This window comes from Salvelinus alpinus, chromosome 5 (assembly GCF_045679555.1).
Source record: "Salvelinus alpinus chromosome 5, SLU_Salpinus.1, whole genome shotgun sequence".
Taxonomy (NCBI): Eukaryota; Metazoa; Chordata; class Actinopteri; order Salmoniformes; family Salmonidae; genus Salvelinus; species Salvelinus alpinus.
This window is the reverse complement of record NC_092090.1, coordinates 49,071,335-49,090,507: the sequence shown is the minus strand read 5'-3', so window position 1 is coordinate 49,090,507 and position 19,173 is coordinate 49,071,335. Positions and strand designations below refer to the sequence as shown.

Below are 19,173 nucleotides of genomic sequence, written 5' to 3'. Positions count from 1 at the left end.
TATTTCACTTATAATTCACTGTATCACAATTCCAGTGGGTCAGAAGTTTACATACACTAAGTTGACTGTGCCTTCAAACAGCTTGTAACGTTCCAGAAAATGATGTCATGGCTTTAGAAGCTTCTGATTGGTTAATTGACATCATTTGAGTCAATTGGAATTTTGTTGTGAATGTATTTCAAGGCCTACCTTCAAACGCAGTGCCTCTTTGCTTGACATCATGGGAAAATCAAAATAAATCAGCCAAGACTTCAGGAAAAAAATTGTAGACCTCCACAAGTCTAGTTCATCCTTGGGAGCAATTTCCAAACGCCTGAAGGTACTACGTTCCTCTGTACAAACAATAGTACGCAAGTATAAACACCATGGGACCATGCAGCTGTCATACCGCTCAGGAAGGAGACGCGTTCTGTCTCCTAGAGATGAATGTACTTTGGTGCGAAAAGTCCCAGAACAATAGCAAAGGACCTTGTGAAGATGCTGGAGGAAACAGGTACAAAAGTATCTATATCCACAGTAAAACGAGTCCTATATCGACATACCCTGAAAGGCCGCTCAGCAAGGAAGAAGTCACTGCTCCAAAACCGCCATGAAAAAGGCAGACTACTGTTTGCAACTGCAGATGGGGACAAAGATCGTACTTTTTGGAGAAATGTCCTCTGGTCTGATGAAACAAAAATAGAACTGTTTGGCCATAATGACCATCGTTATGTTTGGAGGAAAAAGGGGGAGGCTTGCAAACCGAAGAACACCATCCCAACCGTGAAGCACGGGGGTGGCAGCATCATGTTGAGCTTTGCTGCAGGAGGGTCTGGTGCACTTCACAAAATAGATGGCAACATGAGGAAAGGAAAATTATGTGGGTATATTGAAGCAACATCTCAAGACATCAGTCAGAAAGTTAAAGCTTGGTCACAAATGAGTCTTCCAAATGGACAATGACCCCAAGCATACTTCCAAAGTTGTGACAAAATGGCTTAAGGACAACAATGTCAAGGTATTGGAGTGGCCATCACAAAGCCCTGACCTCAATCCTCTAGAAAAGTTGTGGGCAGAACTGAAAAAGCGTGTGCGAGCAAGGAGGCCTACAAACCTGACTCAGTTACACCAGCTCTGTCAGGAGGAATGGGCCAAAATGCACCCAACTTATTGTGGGAAGCTTGTGGAAGACTGCCCAAAACGTTTGACCCAAGTTAAACAATTTAAAGGCAATGCTACCAAATACTCATTGCGTGTATGTAAACTTCTGACCCACTGGGAAGATGATGAAAGAAATAAAAGCTGAAATAAATCATTCTTTCTACTATTATTCTGACATTTCACATTCTTAAAATAAAGTGGTGATCCAACTGACCTAAGACAGGGAATTTTTACGAGGATTAAATGTCAGGAGTTGTGAAAAACTGAGTTTAAATGTATTTGGCTAAGGTGTATGTAAACTTCCGACTTCAACTGTACGTACAGGCTAGTTTTGTGTACATATGGATATACACTGAGTATACAACACATTAATGACACCTGCTCATTCCATGACATAGACTGACCAGGTGAATCCAGGTGAAACCTATGATCCCTTATGATGATACTTGTTTAATTTAACCTTAATCAGTGTAGATGAAGACGATGAGAAGGGTTAAAGAAGGATTTCTTAGCCTTGAGACAATTGAGACTTGGATTGAGTTTGTGTGCCATTCAGAGGGTGAATGGGCAAGACAAAATATTTAAGTGCCTCTGAACGGGGTATGGTAGTTAGTGTCAGGCGCAAGAACAGCAACACTACCGGGTTTTTCAAGCTCAACAGTTTTCCTTGTGCATCAAGAATGATCCACCAACCAAAGGACATCTAGCCAACTTGACACAACTGTGGGAAGAATTGAAGTCAACATGGGCCAGCAACATGGGCCAGCATGGAACACTTTCAACACTTTGTAGAGTCCATTCCCTGACAAATTGTGGCTGTTCTGAGGGCAAAAGGCGGGTGGGGGGGCAACTCAATATTAGGAAGGTGTTCCAAATGTTTGGTATACAATGTATACAGTTCTCGTTACAGGCTATTGTTGTTTTATTTTTGGTTCCTTTTGTTTTCCTCTTTCCTGTCCCTGATGTTGACGTTGACAACAATTCTGAGAAAGATTGTCGGTCTACATTTGGCGCCTTTTTCTCTCCCTGTGCCTGTTGGCCAGGATATTTCCTGGCTCATGTCAAATTAAATCCCCTTCTGTCTGTTAAAAATCTATTATGAATCTTTAAAGAGCAAAAAGGGCCTTGATGGCTCAGCCTAATTTTTTTTTAATTAGAAGCATTTTTTTAAGCCCTACTTCAGCTTGGGATACAGATAATAGTAGCTTAGTAGTCAGGTTTGGATGCGATGACAGCTCATTGCTGAGTTATCTGTTATCATAGGCTATTCCGTGACTTGCCACTATCAGTTGTTCACCTTGACCTATGTAGTACATACACGGCTCCTGCATATTTACAGTGCATTCAGAAAGTATGCAGACTCCTTGACTTATTCCACATTTTCCTACATTACAGCCTTATTCTAAAATGTATTTAAAAAAAATCCCTTATCAATCCACACACAGTCCCGTTAAATACAAAGCAAAAACAGTTATTTTTTATTTTTTGAAAATGTATTAAAAATACAGAAATGTAACATTACATTTACATAAGTTTTCAGACACTTTACTCGGTACTTTGTTGAAACACCTTTGGTAGTGATTATGGTGTTATTGACTGTACGTTTGTTTATCCCATGTGTAACTCTGTGTTGTTTGTGTCGCACTGCTTTGCTTTATCTTGGCCAGGTCAAAGTTGTAAATGAGAACTTGTTCTCAACTGGCCTACCTGGTTAAATAAAGGTGAAATAAAAAATTAATAAAAAAACATCCTCTAGTCTTCTTGGGTATGACGGTACAAGCTTGGCACCTGTATTTGAGGAGTTTCTCCCATTCTTCTCTGCAGATCCTCTCAAGCTCTGTCAAGTTGGATGGGGAGCGTCGCTGCACAGCTATTTTCAAGTCTCTCCAGAGATGTTCCATCAGATTACTCAAAGACATTCCGAGACTTGTCCCGAAGCCACTCCTGCGTTATCTTGGCTGTGTGCTTAGGGTTGTTGTCCGTTGGAAGGTGAACCTTCCCCCAGTGTAAGGTCCTGAGTGCTCTGGAGCAGTTTTTCATCAAGGATCTCTCTGTACTTTGCTCCGTTCATCTTTCTGTCAATTCTGACTAGTCTCCCAGTCCCTGCCACTGAACAACATCCCCACATTATGATGCTGCAACCACCATGCTTCACCGTAGGGATGATGCCAGGTTTCCTCCAGATGTGACGCTTGGCATTCAGGCCAAAGAGTTCAATCTTGAGTTCATCCGAACAGAGAATCTTGTTTCTCATGGTCTGAGAGTCCTTTAGGTGCCTTTTGGCAAACTTCAAGCGGGCTGTCATGTGCCTTTTACTGAGGAGTGACATCCGTCTGGCCACTCCACCATAAAGGCCTGATTGGTAGATTGCTGGAGAGATGGTTGTCCTTTTGGAAGGTTCTCCCATCTCCACAGAAGAACTCTGGAGCTCTGTCAGAGTGACCATCGGGTTCTTGGTCACCTCCCTGACCAATGACCTTCTCCCCCGAATGCTCAGTTTGGCGGGGCAGCCAGCTCTAGGAAGAATCTTTGTGGTTCCAAACTTCTTCCATTTAAGAATGATGGAGGCCACTGTGTTCTTGGGGACGTTCAATGCTGCATAAATGTTTTGGTACCCTTCCCCAGATCTGAGCCACGACACAATCTTGTCTCTGGGCTCTACGGACAATTGCTTTGACCTCATGGCTTGGTTTTTTCTCTGACATTCACTGTCAACTGTGGGACCTTATATAGACAGGTGTGTGCCTTTCCAAATCATGTCCAAACAATTGAATTTACCACAGGTGGACTCCAAACAAGTTCTAAAAACATCTCAAGGATGATCAATGGAAACAGGAGGCACCTGAGCTCAATTTCGAGTCTCATAGCAAAGGGTCTGAATACTAATGTAAATAAGGTATTTCAGTCTTTTATTTTTCATAAATGTGCATACATTTCTAAAACCTGTTTCACTTTGTAATTATGGGGTATTGTGTGTAGATTGATGAGGATTTTTATTTATTGAATCAATTTTAGAATAAGGCTGTAACGTAACTAAATGTGGAAAAAGTCAAAGGGTCTGACTATCTGGTCGAGTTAGGGACCATTCGAAAATTATTAGGGGGGAGGAGTTGTCATGATTTTTTTTTACCTCCCTGCCCAACATAAACATATTTTCACCTGACCCTCACCTTATACTTGAAAGAAATGATATTACCCTCCAATTTTGTTGAATTAACTTAATAATGATTAAGACAACAGTAACTGCCTTGGCAATAGTGTAGCAACCCTGTGTTTCTAAGCGCGGATATCGACTCTGCCACTTAAGCTTGGTTTTGTGGCACAGTTGATGCCATGCTGGGCTATGGGATAGAAGGTTGAGGGTCCACCCACCACTTCGGCGGGCGAGCTCACACCCTACTATTATCATTACAATATGTTGTTCAAAGTGGTTAGAGAGGCTAACGAGAGAGAAATAATGGAGGCTACCAAGAATATTACAAGATTATTCAATTATGACAGGAGCGTTTGCTTCAGTTCCTCCCATTTAATAAGAGAGGAACCACAAAACTGGCACCTGTCATCAGTTCTCTCACACATACAGTACCAGTCAGAAGTTGAACAATAGTGAAGACATCAAAACTATGAAATAACACATATGGAATCATGTAGTAACCAAAAAAGGGTTAAACAAATCAACATATATTTTATATTTGAGATTATTCAAAGTACATTTACATTTAAGTCATTTAGCAGACGCTCTTATCCAGAGCGACTTACAAATTGGTAGCCACCCTTTGCCTTGATGACTGCTTTGCACACTTGGCATTCTCTCAACCAGCTCAACCAGTCACCTGGAATGAATTTCAATTAACAGGTGTGCCTTGTTAAAAGTAAATTTGTGGAATTTCTTTCCTTCTTAACCTCTCTAGGGTATGTGGGACGGTAGCGTCTCACCTCGTCAACAGCCAGTGAAACTGCAGGGCGCCAAATTCAAAACAACAGAAATCCCATAATTAAAATTCCTCAAACATACAAGTATTTCCATTTTAAAGATACACTTGTTGTAAATCCAGCCACAGTGTCTGATTTCAAAAAGGCTTTACGACAAAAGCACACCAAACGATTATGTTAGGTCAGAGCCAAGTCACAGAAAAACACAGACATTTTTCCAGCCAAAGAGAGGAGTCACAAAAAGCAGAAATAGAGATAAAATGAATCACTAACCATTGATGATCTTCATCAGATGACACTCATAGGACTTCATGTTACACAATACATGTATGTTTTGTTCGGTAAAGTTCATATTTATATCCAAAACTCTGAGTTTACATTGGCGCGTTATGTTCAGTAGTCCCAAAACATCCAGTGATTTTGCAGAGAGCCACATCAATTTACAGAAATCCTCATAATAAACATTGCTAAAAGATACAACTGTTATGCATGGAATTTTAGATGCACTTCTCCTTAATGCAACCGCTGTGTCAGATTTTTAAAAAACTGTACGGAAAAAGCACACCATGCAATAATCTGAGTACAGCGCTCAGAGACCAACACAACCCAAAGAGATATCCGCCATGTTGTGTAGTCAACAGATGTCAGAATAGCATTATAAATATTCACTTACCTTTGATGATCTTCATCAGAATGCACTCCCAGGCATCACAGTTCCACAATAAATGTTTGTTTTGTTCGATGAAGTCCATAATTTATGTCCAAATACCTCCTTTTTGTTAGCGTGTTTAGCCCAGTAATCGAAATTCATGACGCGCGATTACTAGGTGCAGACGAAACGTCAAAAAGTTCCGTTACAGTCCGTAGAAACATGTCAAATGATGTATAGAATCAATCTTTAGGATGTTTTTAACATAAATCTTCAATAATATTCCAACCGGAGAATTCCTTTGTCTTCAGAAATGCAATGGAGCGCAAGCTAACTTTCTCACATGAACGCGCCTGGTCAGCTCGTGGCTCTCTGGCAGACCTCTGACTCATTCCCCTCTCACTCGCCCCCACTTCACATTAGAAGCCTCAAACAAGGTTCTAAAGACTGTTGACATCTAGTGGAAGACTCTCAACCAATTGAGATGGTTTGGGATGAGTTAAACCGCAGAGTGAAGGAAAAGCAGCCAACAAGTGCTCAGCATATGTGGGAACTCCTTCAAGACTGTTGGAAAAGCATTCCAGTTGAAGCTGGTTAAGAGAATGCTAAGAGTATGCAAAGCTGCCATCAAGGCAAAGGGTGGCTACTTTGAAGAATCTCAAATATAAAATGTATTTTGATTTTTTTAACACTTTTTTGGTTACTACATGATTCCATATGTGTTATATCATAGTGTTGATGTCTTCACTATTATTCTACAATGTAGAAAATAGTGAAATAAAGAAAAACCCTTGAATGAGTAAGTTTGTCCAAACATTTGACTGGTACTGTATATGCTGATCATCATTACATACCTACCTTTTTGAAACTTTTTAATTAGCTTAACTTCTAATTTAGTCTATATATCTTTCTGACTCTTCCCTTCTTGTGCAATTCTCAGCTGGAATCTCCACAGACTCTCCTCTCACCCTCTCCTCTCCTCTCTCTATTCTTTATTGCTCTTGAATGACTAGGCCAATGATGGACTAAAGGAGCCTAACGTTACTCCTTATATTCCAAGGACCTTACACGTTCTGTGTATAGGCAAATTGGCTCTGGCAGCCAAAACAGCCAAATACTCCATCTAAACGTGAATCGATTCACAATGGTGGTGCGGTTCTAGATATATTAAGCCCTCTACTTTCATATCACATCAAAATAATTCGACAGTTTGACAAATGCAAAATATACACTTACTGTATACTGTTTTATGTGGTTTTAACACAGTTGCAGCCAACAGTATTTTTCAGTGACAACACGTTCGTTGCGTCCATCTTCCATTTACACACAGGTGTTCAGAGACACATATAGCTAATTAGCACAGGTAGTAGACTTTGTCTTCCGTCTGTTTTCCGTAAACAAGGGCTGTAACATGGAAATATGGTGCGTGTGAACCCTAACCCGATAAAGGTGTGTAGTAATTTAACCTTTAGTTTTTAGAAAATAATTATGAAAGATACTTTCCTAGGGCCTCCCGAGTGGCGCAGCGGTCTAGGGCATTGCATCGCAGTGCTAGAGGCATCACTACAGATCCGGGTTCGATCCTGAGCTGTATCACAACCGGCCGTGATCGGGAGTCCCATAGGGTGGCGTACAATTGACCCAACGTCATCCGGGTTAGGGGAGGGTTTGGGCGGGGGGGCTTTTCTTGGCTCATCGCGCTCTAGCGACTCCTTGGGGTGGTCCGGGCACCTGCAGGCTGACCTTGGTCATCAGGTGAACGGTGTTTCCTCTGACACATTGGTGCAGCTGGCTTCCTGGTTAAGCAGGCGGGTGATAAGAAGCGCAGTTTGGCGGGTCACGTCCATGATAGCTTGCTATCTAAGGTGACACCCAGCAGTTTAGTCTCTTCAACATGCTCAATAGCCAAATTATTAAATAATAGATCCAGATGAGTTAAGGCTTGAGGGACTGATTTGTCCCAAAAATGATACTTTTAGTTTGAGATATTTAGCAACAGCTAGCTACCAACGTCTTAACGTTTAGAGCAAACGTCGGGCTCTTAACCAAACTCCCCCGGCCAGAAGTTACTATCATCAATAGGCGCTAAAGGTAGTTAGCGTCTATGAATGGGCTATTCAATGACTAGCCTAGCCCAATGCGAATCCAAGAATAGCAACATAGGCCTATAGTTTAGTACGTAATATTGAAAAAAATATATATATATATTTTGAGCATTTTTTTTTTTTTTGAGGAGAAGAAGCACTCTTGCTTGCTGAATATAAAATAGGCAATCAAAATGACCTGGTGGGGAAGATTGAATGGCGAGAGCGTAGGCTACGTGTAGCTCTGTTGGGATGTGATCTGGCGGTGATAAATTGATACATTGCAGCACTGATGCATTATAAACGTAGCCTATACAGAACAGAGTGAAATCCATTCATTCATTCATTCACACAACGAACCTGTGTCTTGCAGTGCACGGCCTGTCAGTGGCAAAACAGGTGTCCCATAGAACATTTTCTATTGGTCGAACCACAGGTTCCATAGGGGAGGCATATGTAATTAGATGGGAAAGTTGGCTAGGATGGAATATAGGAAAACCTGCCAAAACGGTGAATGTAAATAGGGGGGGAAATGCACTATACCCTCCACTGTGTGCCCCAAAAAAACTACACAACCCTCCCCAAAGCAAAGAAAAAAATGGCACCACCCCCTCTCCTATCTTGGTCCCCCACAGTAATTTTCAAACGGCCCCTTATGGGAGATATGCCTATATCACACTATATGCTGTGATTAGTGGTCTAAAATTGCCTAGTGGACATATCCAACACCTTGGAAAGTAAGCCTGTGACTGGGAGTGGATAAGACAATGAGAGAGAAGAAGAAGAGGAGAAGAATGTAATGATAACAACTGAAAACTAGAGCAAAAACAAACCTCAAAACACTGCTCTGACACAAGTTACCACTTCACATAAACTTCCACTTATCTTATCACCCTGTGTGTCTGTGTGTGTATGCTTGTGTGTGTTTTAATAAAGGCATCGGAGTAACCTTACCTGGAGGCATCAAAGCTATCGTAGGACCCCACAGTGTAGTGTCGGAAGAGTTTCCTCCTGTCCGAGCGGTCAGCTCTTGTGTCTGTGGAAGAACAGGAGGACCAACAGTCATTGGCCACATCAGTCACCTACCGCATGCATGGCTACAGAAATCAATTCATCATCCCTAATAGAAAGAGATAAACAAACAACAGCAACATGCAAACTGTGAAACTCCTTTACAAGAAAGTGCAGCTCTGCAATCCAATCAACTGTGCAAACAACCATAGAAATATGGACACGCACCAGTTTTCATTCTAAGGGTACAAAACGAATTACAAATTACAAATTGAACCCCAACCCCTACCACCCTATAGGCACTTCAAGTATGTAACTCTGAAAGTATTGGATAAGGTGACTGACAACAAGCTGCAGAAGTGTGCACCACTGTAACGCAAATAACTACAATCTCCTTTGGTAAAAAAACAACAACACTTACCCACACACACACACACACACACACACACACACACACACACACACACACACACACACACACACACACACACACACACACACACACACACACACACACACACACACACACACACACACAGTTACCTCCAAAACAAACGTTCCTCCCGATAGAGCCAGTTTTTTCCATTTGCACTCCTAAATGTCTCTTCCCTCTTTCTCTCCCTCAATTTCTGTCTTTCACATACACCGTCTTTCTATCACTCTCATTCTTTCAGACACCCTTTCTCTGTCTTTCCCTCGCTCTTCCTCTTTCTCTCTCTCCCTTTCTTTCAGATGCAATCAGTGGCAGTGACATGCCTCGAATGTCCAGAAATGCCCAATCCACAGTGTCTAGAGAGAAGCCCGAAAACCAGACAGGCAGTCCCACTGAGCGTTAACGATATAATCTGAGTTGAGCTCTGTGGTTATTGCTGAGAAGAGAACATAATGTAAAGGAGAAGAGAGAATAAAGAGAGGGAGGTGAAAGAGATACATACTACATCACAACAGGCCCACTCCATGGCAACCACCGGTGTACTGTATGGAGTTTGTTTCCATGACCACCGATCAATGGAGAAGGTACATGACGTGCATGTGTGGTCGTTGTGAAGTTTTCCTTAGTGTGTGTGTGTGTCTATGTCTGAATGTGTGGGTGTGCAGGGGGAGTGGTAGAATAATTGAAGGGTGTGCATGTGTGTGTGTGTGTGTGTGTGTGTGTGTGTGTGTGTGTGGAAGAGGGGGGACGGTTACTGATTTGGTTACAGTTCAATGTGAAGGGGGGTCTTTGTTGACCTGCATTTCCCTATTTTCTACTTTTCCTCCCATATTCCTCCCTTCTTTGCTCCCTCCCTCCTACTGACACTCAACTTACATAGTTTGGGGGAATGAAAAGGACACGGAATGAGCAAGACAAATAAAAAATTATTTATGAGTAATAAATAAACTTAGCAGGGTTTAAAGTATTTGAGGGCTTACACAGCAAAGGCACAACAACTATATGATTGAAGTTCTGAAACAAACAGAAACACAGACATGCCAATACTATATTTAACTGTCTTGCAAATAGAGGAGAAAATGAAAATACCCCACCCAAAAAATGTAAATACCAAATAGAGAATAAGGACCTTTGTCTGTGAGGCATTCTCCTTCTCAAAGAAACACCTGCATGTGTGTGTGTCTTTCTCTCTCGCATTAGGAAGGAAAGAAATTACACAAATTAACTTTTAACAAGAAACACCTGTTAATTGAAATGGATTCCAGGTGACTACCTTGAAGCTGGTTGAGAGAATGCCAAGAGTGTGCAAAGCTGTCAACAAGGCAAAGGGTGGCTATTTGAAGAATCTCAAATATAAAATATATTTTGATTTGTTTAACACTTTTTTGGTTACTACATGATTCCATATGTGTTATTTCATCGTGTTGATGTGTACAGATTAAAAATAAAGAAAAACCCTTGAATTAGTAAGTGTTCTAAAACTTTTGACTGGTAGTGTAGGTAATTTTTCTGTTAAAATGAAATCTTCTTTCATTTTCATTTCTCTACCCCGCTCTGAAACCGCCTCATTGCTGCAACTTAATTTCAATGAAAGTCACGTTTGCAATCATATCGCGTGAAATAATGCACAGGAACTCTGTCAGGGTTGAATAGTCCTTTATTATGAACCAGTCTGTGGGTGATTAATGACACTTGTTAATACTATTAGAAAATACATATATAAAAAAATGATTACTAGTATTATTTATTTAATTATACACAGCTCATGAGGCCCCTTGAAGATTTGAGGCCTGAGGCAATTGCCTCTTCTGCCTGATGGTAAGTTTGCTACTGATGATGTAACGGCTGTCGCTCTCCTCATCCTCGGATGAGGTGAGGAGAGAAGGATCTTCAGACCAAAATGCAGCTTGAGGGAAATAAGCCATCTTTATTATAAATACGACGATGGCAACACGAAAACACAAACACTTTCAAATTTACAAAATAACAAAACGACGTATACGAAACCTGAACATAAACTTACATAACTAATACGTAACACTTACGGACAGGAAACATACTACATCGAAACACACGAACAACCGAAACAATCCCGTATGGTGTAAGACATAACACAGACACAGGAGACAATCACCCACAACGAACACTGTGACAACGCCTACCTAAATATGACTCTTAATTAGAGGAACGCCAAACACCTGCCTCTAATTAAGAGCCATACCAGGTAACCCAAAACCAACACAGAAACAGAAAACATAGAATGCCCACCCAACCTCACGTCCTGACCAACTAACACACAAAAACTAACAGAAAATAGGTCAGGAACGTGACAGTACCCCCCCCACAAGGTGCGAACTCCGGACGCACCAGCACAAAGTCTAGGGGAGGGTCTGGGTGGGCATCTAACCACGGTGGTGGCTCAGGCTCCGGGCGCGGTTCCCACCCCACCATAATCCATCCTAGCCTCCTCCCTCCAAGAATGTCCACCCTCTTACTTCCCCCACAAAATCCTCCTAATAACAAATCTAATAATGACAATACCGGGACAGAGAGATAAACCAAGACAGAGGGATAGATAAGACTATAGAGGTAGATAAAGATAGAGAGGGAGATCAGGATAGAGGGGCAACTCCGGACTGAAAGGCAGCTCCGGACAGAGAGACAGCTCTGGACTGATGGGCAGTTCTGGGTATCTAGCCTTTTCAGGCTGAAGGGCAGCTCATGGCTGACTGACGACTCTCGATGCTCATGGCTGGCTGACGGCTCTCGACGCTCATGGCAGGCTGACGGCTCTCGACGCTCATGGCAGGCTGACGGCTCTCGACGCTCATGGCAGGCTGACGGCTCTCGACGCTCATGGCAGGCTGACGGCTCTCGACGCTCATGGCAGGCTGACGGCTCTCGACGCTCATGGCAGGCTGACGGCTCTCGACGCTCATGGCAGGCTGACGGCTCTCGACGCTCATGGCAGGCTGACGGCTCTCGACGCTCATGGCAGGCTGACGGCTCTCGACGCTCATGGCAGGCTGACGGCTCTCGACGCTCATGGCTCTCTGACGGCTCTGGCTGCTCATGGCTCTCTGACGGCTCTGGCTGCTCATGGCTCTCTGACGGCTCTGGCTGCTCATGGCTCTCTGACGGCTCTGGCTGCTCATGGCTCTCTGACGGCTCTGGCTGCTCATGGCTCTCTGACGGCTCTGGCTGCTCATGGCTCGCTGACGGCTCTGGCAGATCCTGTCTGGCTGGCGGCTCTGGCAGATCCTGTCTGATTGGCGGCTCTGGCAGATCCTGTCTGGTTGGCGGCTCTGGCAGATCCTGTCTGGTTGGCGGCTCTGGCAGATCCTGTCTGGTTGGCGGCTCTGGCAGATCCTGTCTGGCGGACGGCTCTAGCGGCTCCTGTCTGGCGGACGGCTCTAGCGGCTCCTGTCTGGCGGACGGCTCTGTAGGCTCATGGCAGACGGGCGGCTTTGCAGGCTCATGGCAGACGGGCGGCTTTGCAGGCTCATTGCAGACGGATGGCTCAGACGGCGCTGGGGAGACGGATGGCTCAGATGGCGCTGGGGAGACGGATGGCTCAGATGGCGCTGGGGAGACGGATGGCTCAGATGGCGCTGGGGAGACGGATGGCTCAGATGGCGCTGGGGAGACGGATGGCTCAGATGGCGCTGGGGAGACGGATGGCTCAGATGGCGCTGGGGAGACGGATGGCTCTGGCCGGATACGGCGCACTGTAGACCTGGTGCGTGGTGCCGGAACTGGAGGCACCGGGCTAAGGACACGCACCTTCATACTAGTGCGGGGAGCAGGGACAGGGCACACTGGACTCTCAAAGCCCACTCTATACCTGGTGCGAGGTACCGGCACTGGTGACACCGGGCTGAGGGCAAGCACATCAGGATTAGTAGGGGGAGAAGAAACAGTGTGTACAGGGCTCTGGAGACGCACTGGTAGCTTAGTGCGTGGGGCCGGAACTGGAGGCACCGGGCTAGATACACGCACTACAGGGAGAGTGCGTGGAGGAGGAACAGGGCTCAGGATACGCACTGGTAGCCTAGTGCGTAGTGTAGACACTGTAGGTACTAGGCTGGGGCGGGGAGGTGGTGCCGGAAATACCGGACCGTGGAGGCGTACTGGCACTCTTGAGCATTGAGCTTGCCCAACCTTACCTGGTTGAATACTCCCGGTTGCCCGACCAGTGCGGGGAGGTGGAATAACCCGCACCGGGCTATGTAGGCGAACCGGGGAAACCATGCGTAAGGCAGGTGCCATGTATGCCGGCCCGAGGAGACGCACTGGAGACCAGACGCGTTGAGCCGGCCTCATGACACCTGGCTCAATACTCAATCTAGCCCTACCAGTGCGGGGAGGTGGAATAACCCGCACTGGGCTATGCACTCGTACAGGAGACACCGTGCGCTCTACTGCGTAACACGGCGCCTGCCCGTACTCCCGCTCTCCACGGTAAGCCTGGGAAGTGGGCGCAGGTCTCCTACCTGCCCTTGGCCCACTATCTCCTAGCCCCCCCCCAAGAAATTTTTGGGAATTACTTACGGGCTTTTTCGGCTTCCGTGCCAGACGCGTTCCCTCATAGCTCCGGTTCCTCTCCCAGGTAGCCTCTGCTCTCCTCAATGCCTCCACCTGTTCCCATGGGAGGCGATCCCTCCCAGCCAGGATCTCCTCCCAAGTGTAGCAACCCTTTCCATCCAAAACATCGTCCCATGTCCATTGCTCCTTTCTCTCCTGTCCCTTACTCCGTTTCGTTTTCCCTTGCCGCTTGGTCTTAGCGTGTTGGTGGGTGATTCTGTAACGGCTGTCGCTCTCCTCATCCTCGGATGAGGTGAGGAGAGAAGGATCTTCAGACCAAAATGCAGCTTGAGGGAAATAAGCCATCTTTATTATAAATACGACGATGGCAACACGAAAACACAAACACTTTCAAATTTACAAAATAACAAAACGACGTATACGAAACCTGAACATAAACTTACATAACTAATACGTAACACTTACGGACAGGAAACATACTACATCGAAACACACGAACAACCGAAACAATCCCGTATGGTGTAAGACATAACACAGACACAGGAGACAATCACCCACAACGAACACTGTGACAACGCCTACCTAAATATGACTCTTAATTAGAGGAACGCCAAACACCTGCCTCTAATTAAGAGCCATACCAGGTAACCCAAAACCAACACAGAAACAGAAAACATAGAATGCCCACCCAACCTCACGTCCTGACCAACTAACACACAAAAACTAACAGAAAATAGGTCAGGAACGTGACAGATGATGGCACCAGGAACCAGAGTTTAAGAGTTCATTGTCACAGGTAGTGATCTACTAACATTTCAGTTTTTCTATGGCTTTGTGTGTGTGTGTTCGCACGAGCACACTTCTGCTTCTGTACAGTGTGAGCATGTGTGTGCATGCCTGTGTGTGTGTGTGTGTGTGTGTGTGTGTATCCACCCACTACCAAATCGGGGATAATTTCATGCTAGAAGCAGTTTGATACTCAGGGTTTTTTACATTATGTTCTTAACATTGATGAGTTGAAATCATCCCTGATGTTGAATTAGTATTTTCTTACTTCCATAAAGCATTCAAGGATGTATGCAAAGAGCATGAGAAGTTGAGCTTCCCCACCTATGTATCATATCCCAAAAGAATTGTCACCTGCTTCGTAAACAACAGGTGTAGACTAACAGTGACGTGCTTACTTACGGGCCCTTCCCAAAAATTCAGAGAGACAAAAAAATTGAGAAATAATAGAAAAGCAATAACACATAATAAAAGTAATAATAAATACACAACGAGAAACGAAAATTTGGCTATATACACGGGGTACCAGTACCGGGTCGATGCGCGGGGGTACAAGGTACGTACATATCTACTTCAATTACGTACCTATAACTAGGAAAAAGTGACTAGGTAACAGGATAGATAATAAACAGCAGCTGCAGCGTATGTGATGAGTCAAAAAAGGGTCAATACAGATAGTTAAATAGTTAACCAAATAGCTACACAGACTAACTATTTAACTAACAATGTAACTAACTCTTGCCGTGTGGTAGCAGAGAGAAAAGTCTATGACTTGGATGGCTGTACAATTTTTAGGGCCTTCCTCTGAACCCGCCTAGTATGGAGGTCCTGGATTGCAGGGAGCTCAGCCCCAGTGATGCTGTACGGACTACCCTATGTAGATGCCAAGGAGTCGCCATAACAAGAGGTGATGCAGCCAGCCAAGATGCTCTCAATGGTGCAGCTGTACAACTTTTCAGCCTACTGAGGGGGAAGAGGCGTTGTCGTGCCATTTTCACGACTGTTTTGGTGTATGTGGACCATGATAGATCCTTCGTGATGTGAACACCAAGGAACTTGAAGCTCTCGACCCGCTCCACTACAGCCCCGTCGATGTGAATGGGGGAGTGCTCGACCCTCCGTTTCCTGTAGTCCACGCTCAGCTCCTTTGCCTTGCTGACGTTGAGGGAGAGGTTGTTGTCCTGGCACCACACAGCCAGGTCTCTGACCTCCTCCCTATAGGCTGCCTCATCGTCGTCGGTGATCAGGCTTAACACCGTCGTGTCATCAGCAAACTTAATGATGGCGTTGGAGTCGTGCACCGCCACGCAGTCGTTGGTGAACAGGCAATACAGGAGGGAACTAAGCACACACCCCTGAGGGGCCCCAGTGTTGAGGGTCAGCTTGGCGGATGTGTTGTTGCCTACCCTAACCACCTGGGGGTGGCCCGTCAGGAAGTCCAGGCTCCAGTTGCAGAGGGAGCTGTTCAGTTCCAGGGTCCTTAGCTTAGTGATGAGCTTGGAGGGCACTATGGTGTTGAAAGGTGAGCAATAGTCAATGAACAACATTCTCACATAGGTATTGTCAGGAAATTGAAGCTGTGTATTGGGTTTTATTACCGACACAAAGCTTGTTTTTCCTTTGCTGCCAGAAAAGAGTTGATTTGTTGTATTTTTCTCTCTGTGTTGGACTATGGTGATACTAATTATGTGCAAGCCTCCAGCGGTACACTGAAGGCTCTTCACTCTGTATCATGCAGCCAGTCGTTCTGTCACCAATCAGACGTCTAATTCACCATTGTGATCTCTACAATACTGTTGGGTGGACATCACTAGCAACACACAGGCTCAAACACGGGTACATTCTTATTTATAAGATCATTTTAGGAAAACTGCATCAAAAAAATCCTCAACGTCAACAGTAAAGAGGCGACTCCGGGATGCTGGCCTTCTAGGCAGAGTTGCAAAGAAAAAGCCATATCTCAGACAGGCTAATAAAAAGAAAAGATTAAGATGGGCAAAAGAACACAGACACTGGACAGAGGAACTCTGCCTAGAAGGCCAGCATCCTGGAGTCGCCTCTTCACTGTTGACGTTGAGACTGGTGTTTTGCGGGTACTATTTAATGAAGCTGCCAGTTGTGGACTTGTGAGGCATCTGTTTCTCAAACTAGACACTCTAATATGCTTGTCCTCTTGCTCAGTTGTGCAACAGGGCCTCCCACTCCTCTTTCTATTCTGGTTAGAGCCAGTTTGCGCTGTTCTGTGAATGGAGCAGTACACAGCGTTGTATGAGATCTTCAGTTTCTTGGCAATTTCTCGCATGGAATAGCCTTCATTTCTCCGAACAAGAATAGACTGACGAGTTTCAGAAGAAAGTCCTTTGTTTCTGGCCATTTTGAGCCTGTAATCGAACCCACAAATGCTGATGCTCCAGATACTCAGCTAACGAAGGACAGTTTTATTGCTTCTTTAATCAGAACAACAGTTTTCAGCTGTGCTAACATAATTGCAAAAGGGTTTTCTAATGATCAATTAGCCTTTTAAAATGATAAACTTGGATTAGCTAACACAATGTGCCATTGGAACACAGGAGTGATGGTTGATGATAATGGGCCTCTGTACGCCACTGTAGATTTTCCATTTAAAAAATCTGCCGTTTCCAGCTACAATAGTAATTTACAACATTAACAATGTCTACTCTCTATTTCTGATCAATTGGATGTTATTTTAAATGGACAAAAAAATGTGAACGGTAGTGTAGGTCTCCATAGCCTTGGTCACCGGACCCGACAGAGAGGATAGTCACCCGACAGAGAGTACAGCAGAGTGGTGCCTAGGAGATGCTCAATCCCGCAGTCATAGTGTCTGTGCGGCGGAAGCGAAGTGACCCGGGCCTTACTGAACACCTCCAGGAGGTCCTGGTACTCCGCGGGAATGGCGGAGAGGTCCGGGGCAACTTCCGAGCCCCCAGGAAGACATCCCGGGGCAAGCTGCACTGACTTCAGGCAATGAGCGTGGCAGAACGGGCTCCAGCCCATGATGGCACCAGCAGACCAGTCAATAAGGGGATTGTGTCGCTGGAGCCAAGAGAATCCCAATACCACGGGAACCTGAGGAGACTTAATGAGCAGGAATTGGATCATCTCGCTGTAGTTCCCTGACACACGTAGGTTGATGGGGGTGGTATGGTGGATGACCCAGCCTATAGAGCGCCCGTCCAGCGCTCTAACGTCAATGGGAATGGAGAGGGGCTGAGTGGGGATGCCCAGCTCGGACGCCAGGGGAGCGTCCATGAAGCTCTCATCGGCCCCAGAGTCGATGAGTACCCGGAGAGATTTCGATTGGTACGCCCACAGCAAAATGGCATGAAAAAGGGTGTGAGTAAGGGGAGAGGAAAAGTTCTCTGTATGGCCCACCAGAGTACTCGCTCCTACCGGTGAGCCTGGTCTTTCAGTAGACAGATGGAGACGTAATTACCAGTAGTTCCGCATACGGGCAACTCTTAGTGTGAAGCCTGTATAGCCGTTCGGCTGGAGACAGTCTAGCTTTGCTTAGTTGCATTGGCTCGGGAAGAGGTGAATCGGCAGGTTTCGGAGACTCTTGAGGGAACTTGGGTAGCCTCGGGTTCTCTCGGCAACGGAGCCGACAGAGACTTCCGGGATGCCTCAGAGGCGAGGTGGAATCCTTGGGCGGGCGAGTGAAACCGAATCTCCTTTCCTTCCTTCGTTCCCTTAGTCGCCCATCGATCCGAATGGTCAAGGTGATGAGATCCATCGGTAGTTCCTTGGCTGCAAGCTCGTCCTTTATTTCCTCCAAAACACCATACAGGAACATGTTAAACAGTGCTTCCGGGTTCCAGGCACTCTCAGCTGCCAACGTGCAGAAATCCACTGCATAGTCTGCCACACTGCGGGAGTCTTGCCGAAGCTGGAGTAACTTCCGGGCAGCTTCTCTCACGGACAATGGAGCATCAAAAACGTTCTTTACCTCTGCCACAAACTCCTCCAGACTGAAGCATACGGCGACTGTTGTTCCCATACTGCCATAGCCCAGGCGAGAGCCCTCCTGGACATTAGCGTGATGAGGTACGCTATCTTTGAGCGGTCCGAGGGGAAGGAGGAGGGCTGCAGCTCGATGATGCAGCTTGAACACTGAGCGAGAAATGCCCGACTCTCCATCGAAGCGTTCTGGGGGAGGTAAGAGGTGTTCTCGGGAAACCCGGGGTGGCCCGGGGAGGCGGCGCTGCTAACAGCTGGGTTACTGAGGGGCTGGGAGGTTTTGCGGAATTGCTCCAGCATTGTGTTCAACGCTCTGTCATGGCGTTCGGCCAAGGTCTGGAACCCTTCCATCAGACCACGAAGCAACTCCACGTGCCTTCCAATGGTGGTTCCTTGGGAGGAGATGGCGTTGCAGAGGTCGGTAATCCAGATCACAGTCCAAAAGGTACAGAACGGCAGGCAGTCTCAGGGTCAGGACAGGCAGAGGTCAATAATCCAGTGTGATGTGACAAGGTACATAACGGCAGGCAGGCTCAGGGTAGGCAGAATTGGTCAAAACCGGGAAAACTAGAAAGCAGGAACTAGAAACAGTCAGGAGCAAGGGGAAAAAATGC

The 19,173-nt window shown here is 45.6% G+C and overlaps 1 protein-coding gene across 1 annotated transcript in view; it reads right to left on the bottom strand.

Moving 5' to 3' along the window:
• Nucleotides 1-19,173, bottom strand: part of LOC139575304 (SH3 and multiple ankyrin repeat domains protein 2-like) — a 182,972-nt gene that overhangs the window by 85,758 nt on the left and 78,041 nt on the right. Inside the window, exon 14 of the mRNA XM_071400252.1 lies at nucleotides 8,761-8,842. Coding sequence (XP_071256353.1) covers nucleotides 8,761-8,842 — 82 coding nt within the window. The remainder of the gene's footprint in view (nucleotides 1-8,760; nucleotides 8,843-19,173) is intronic.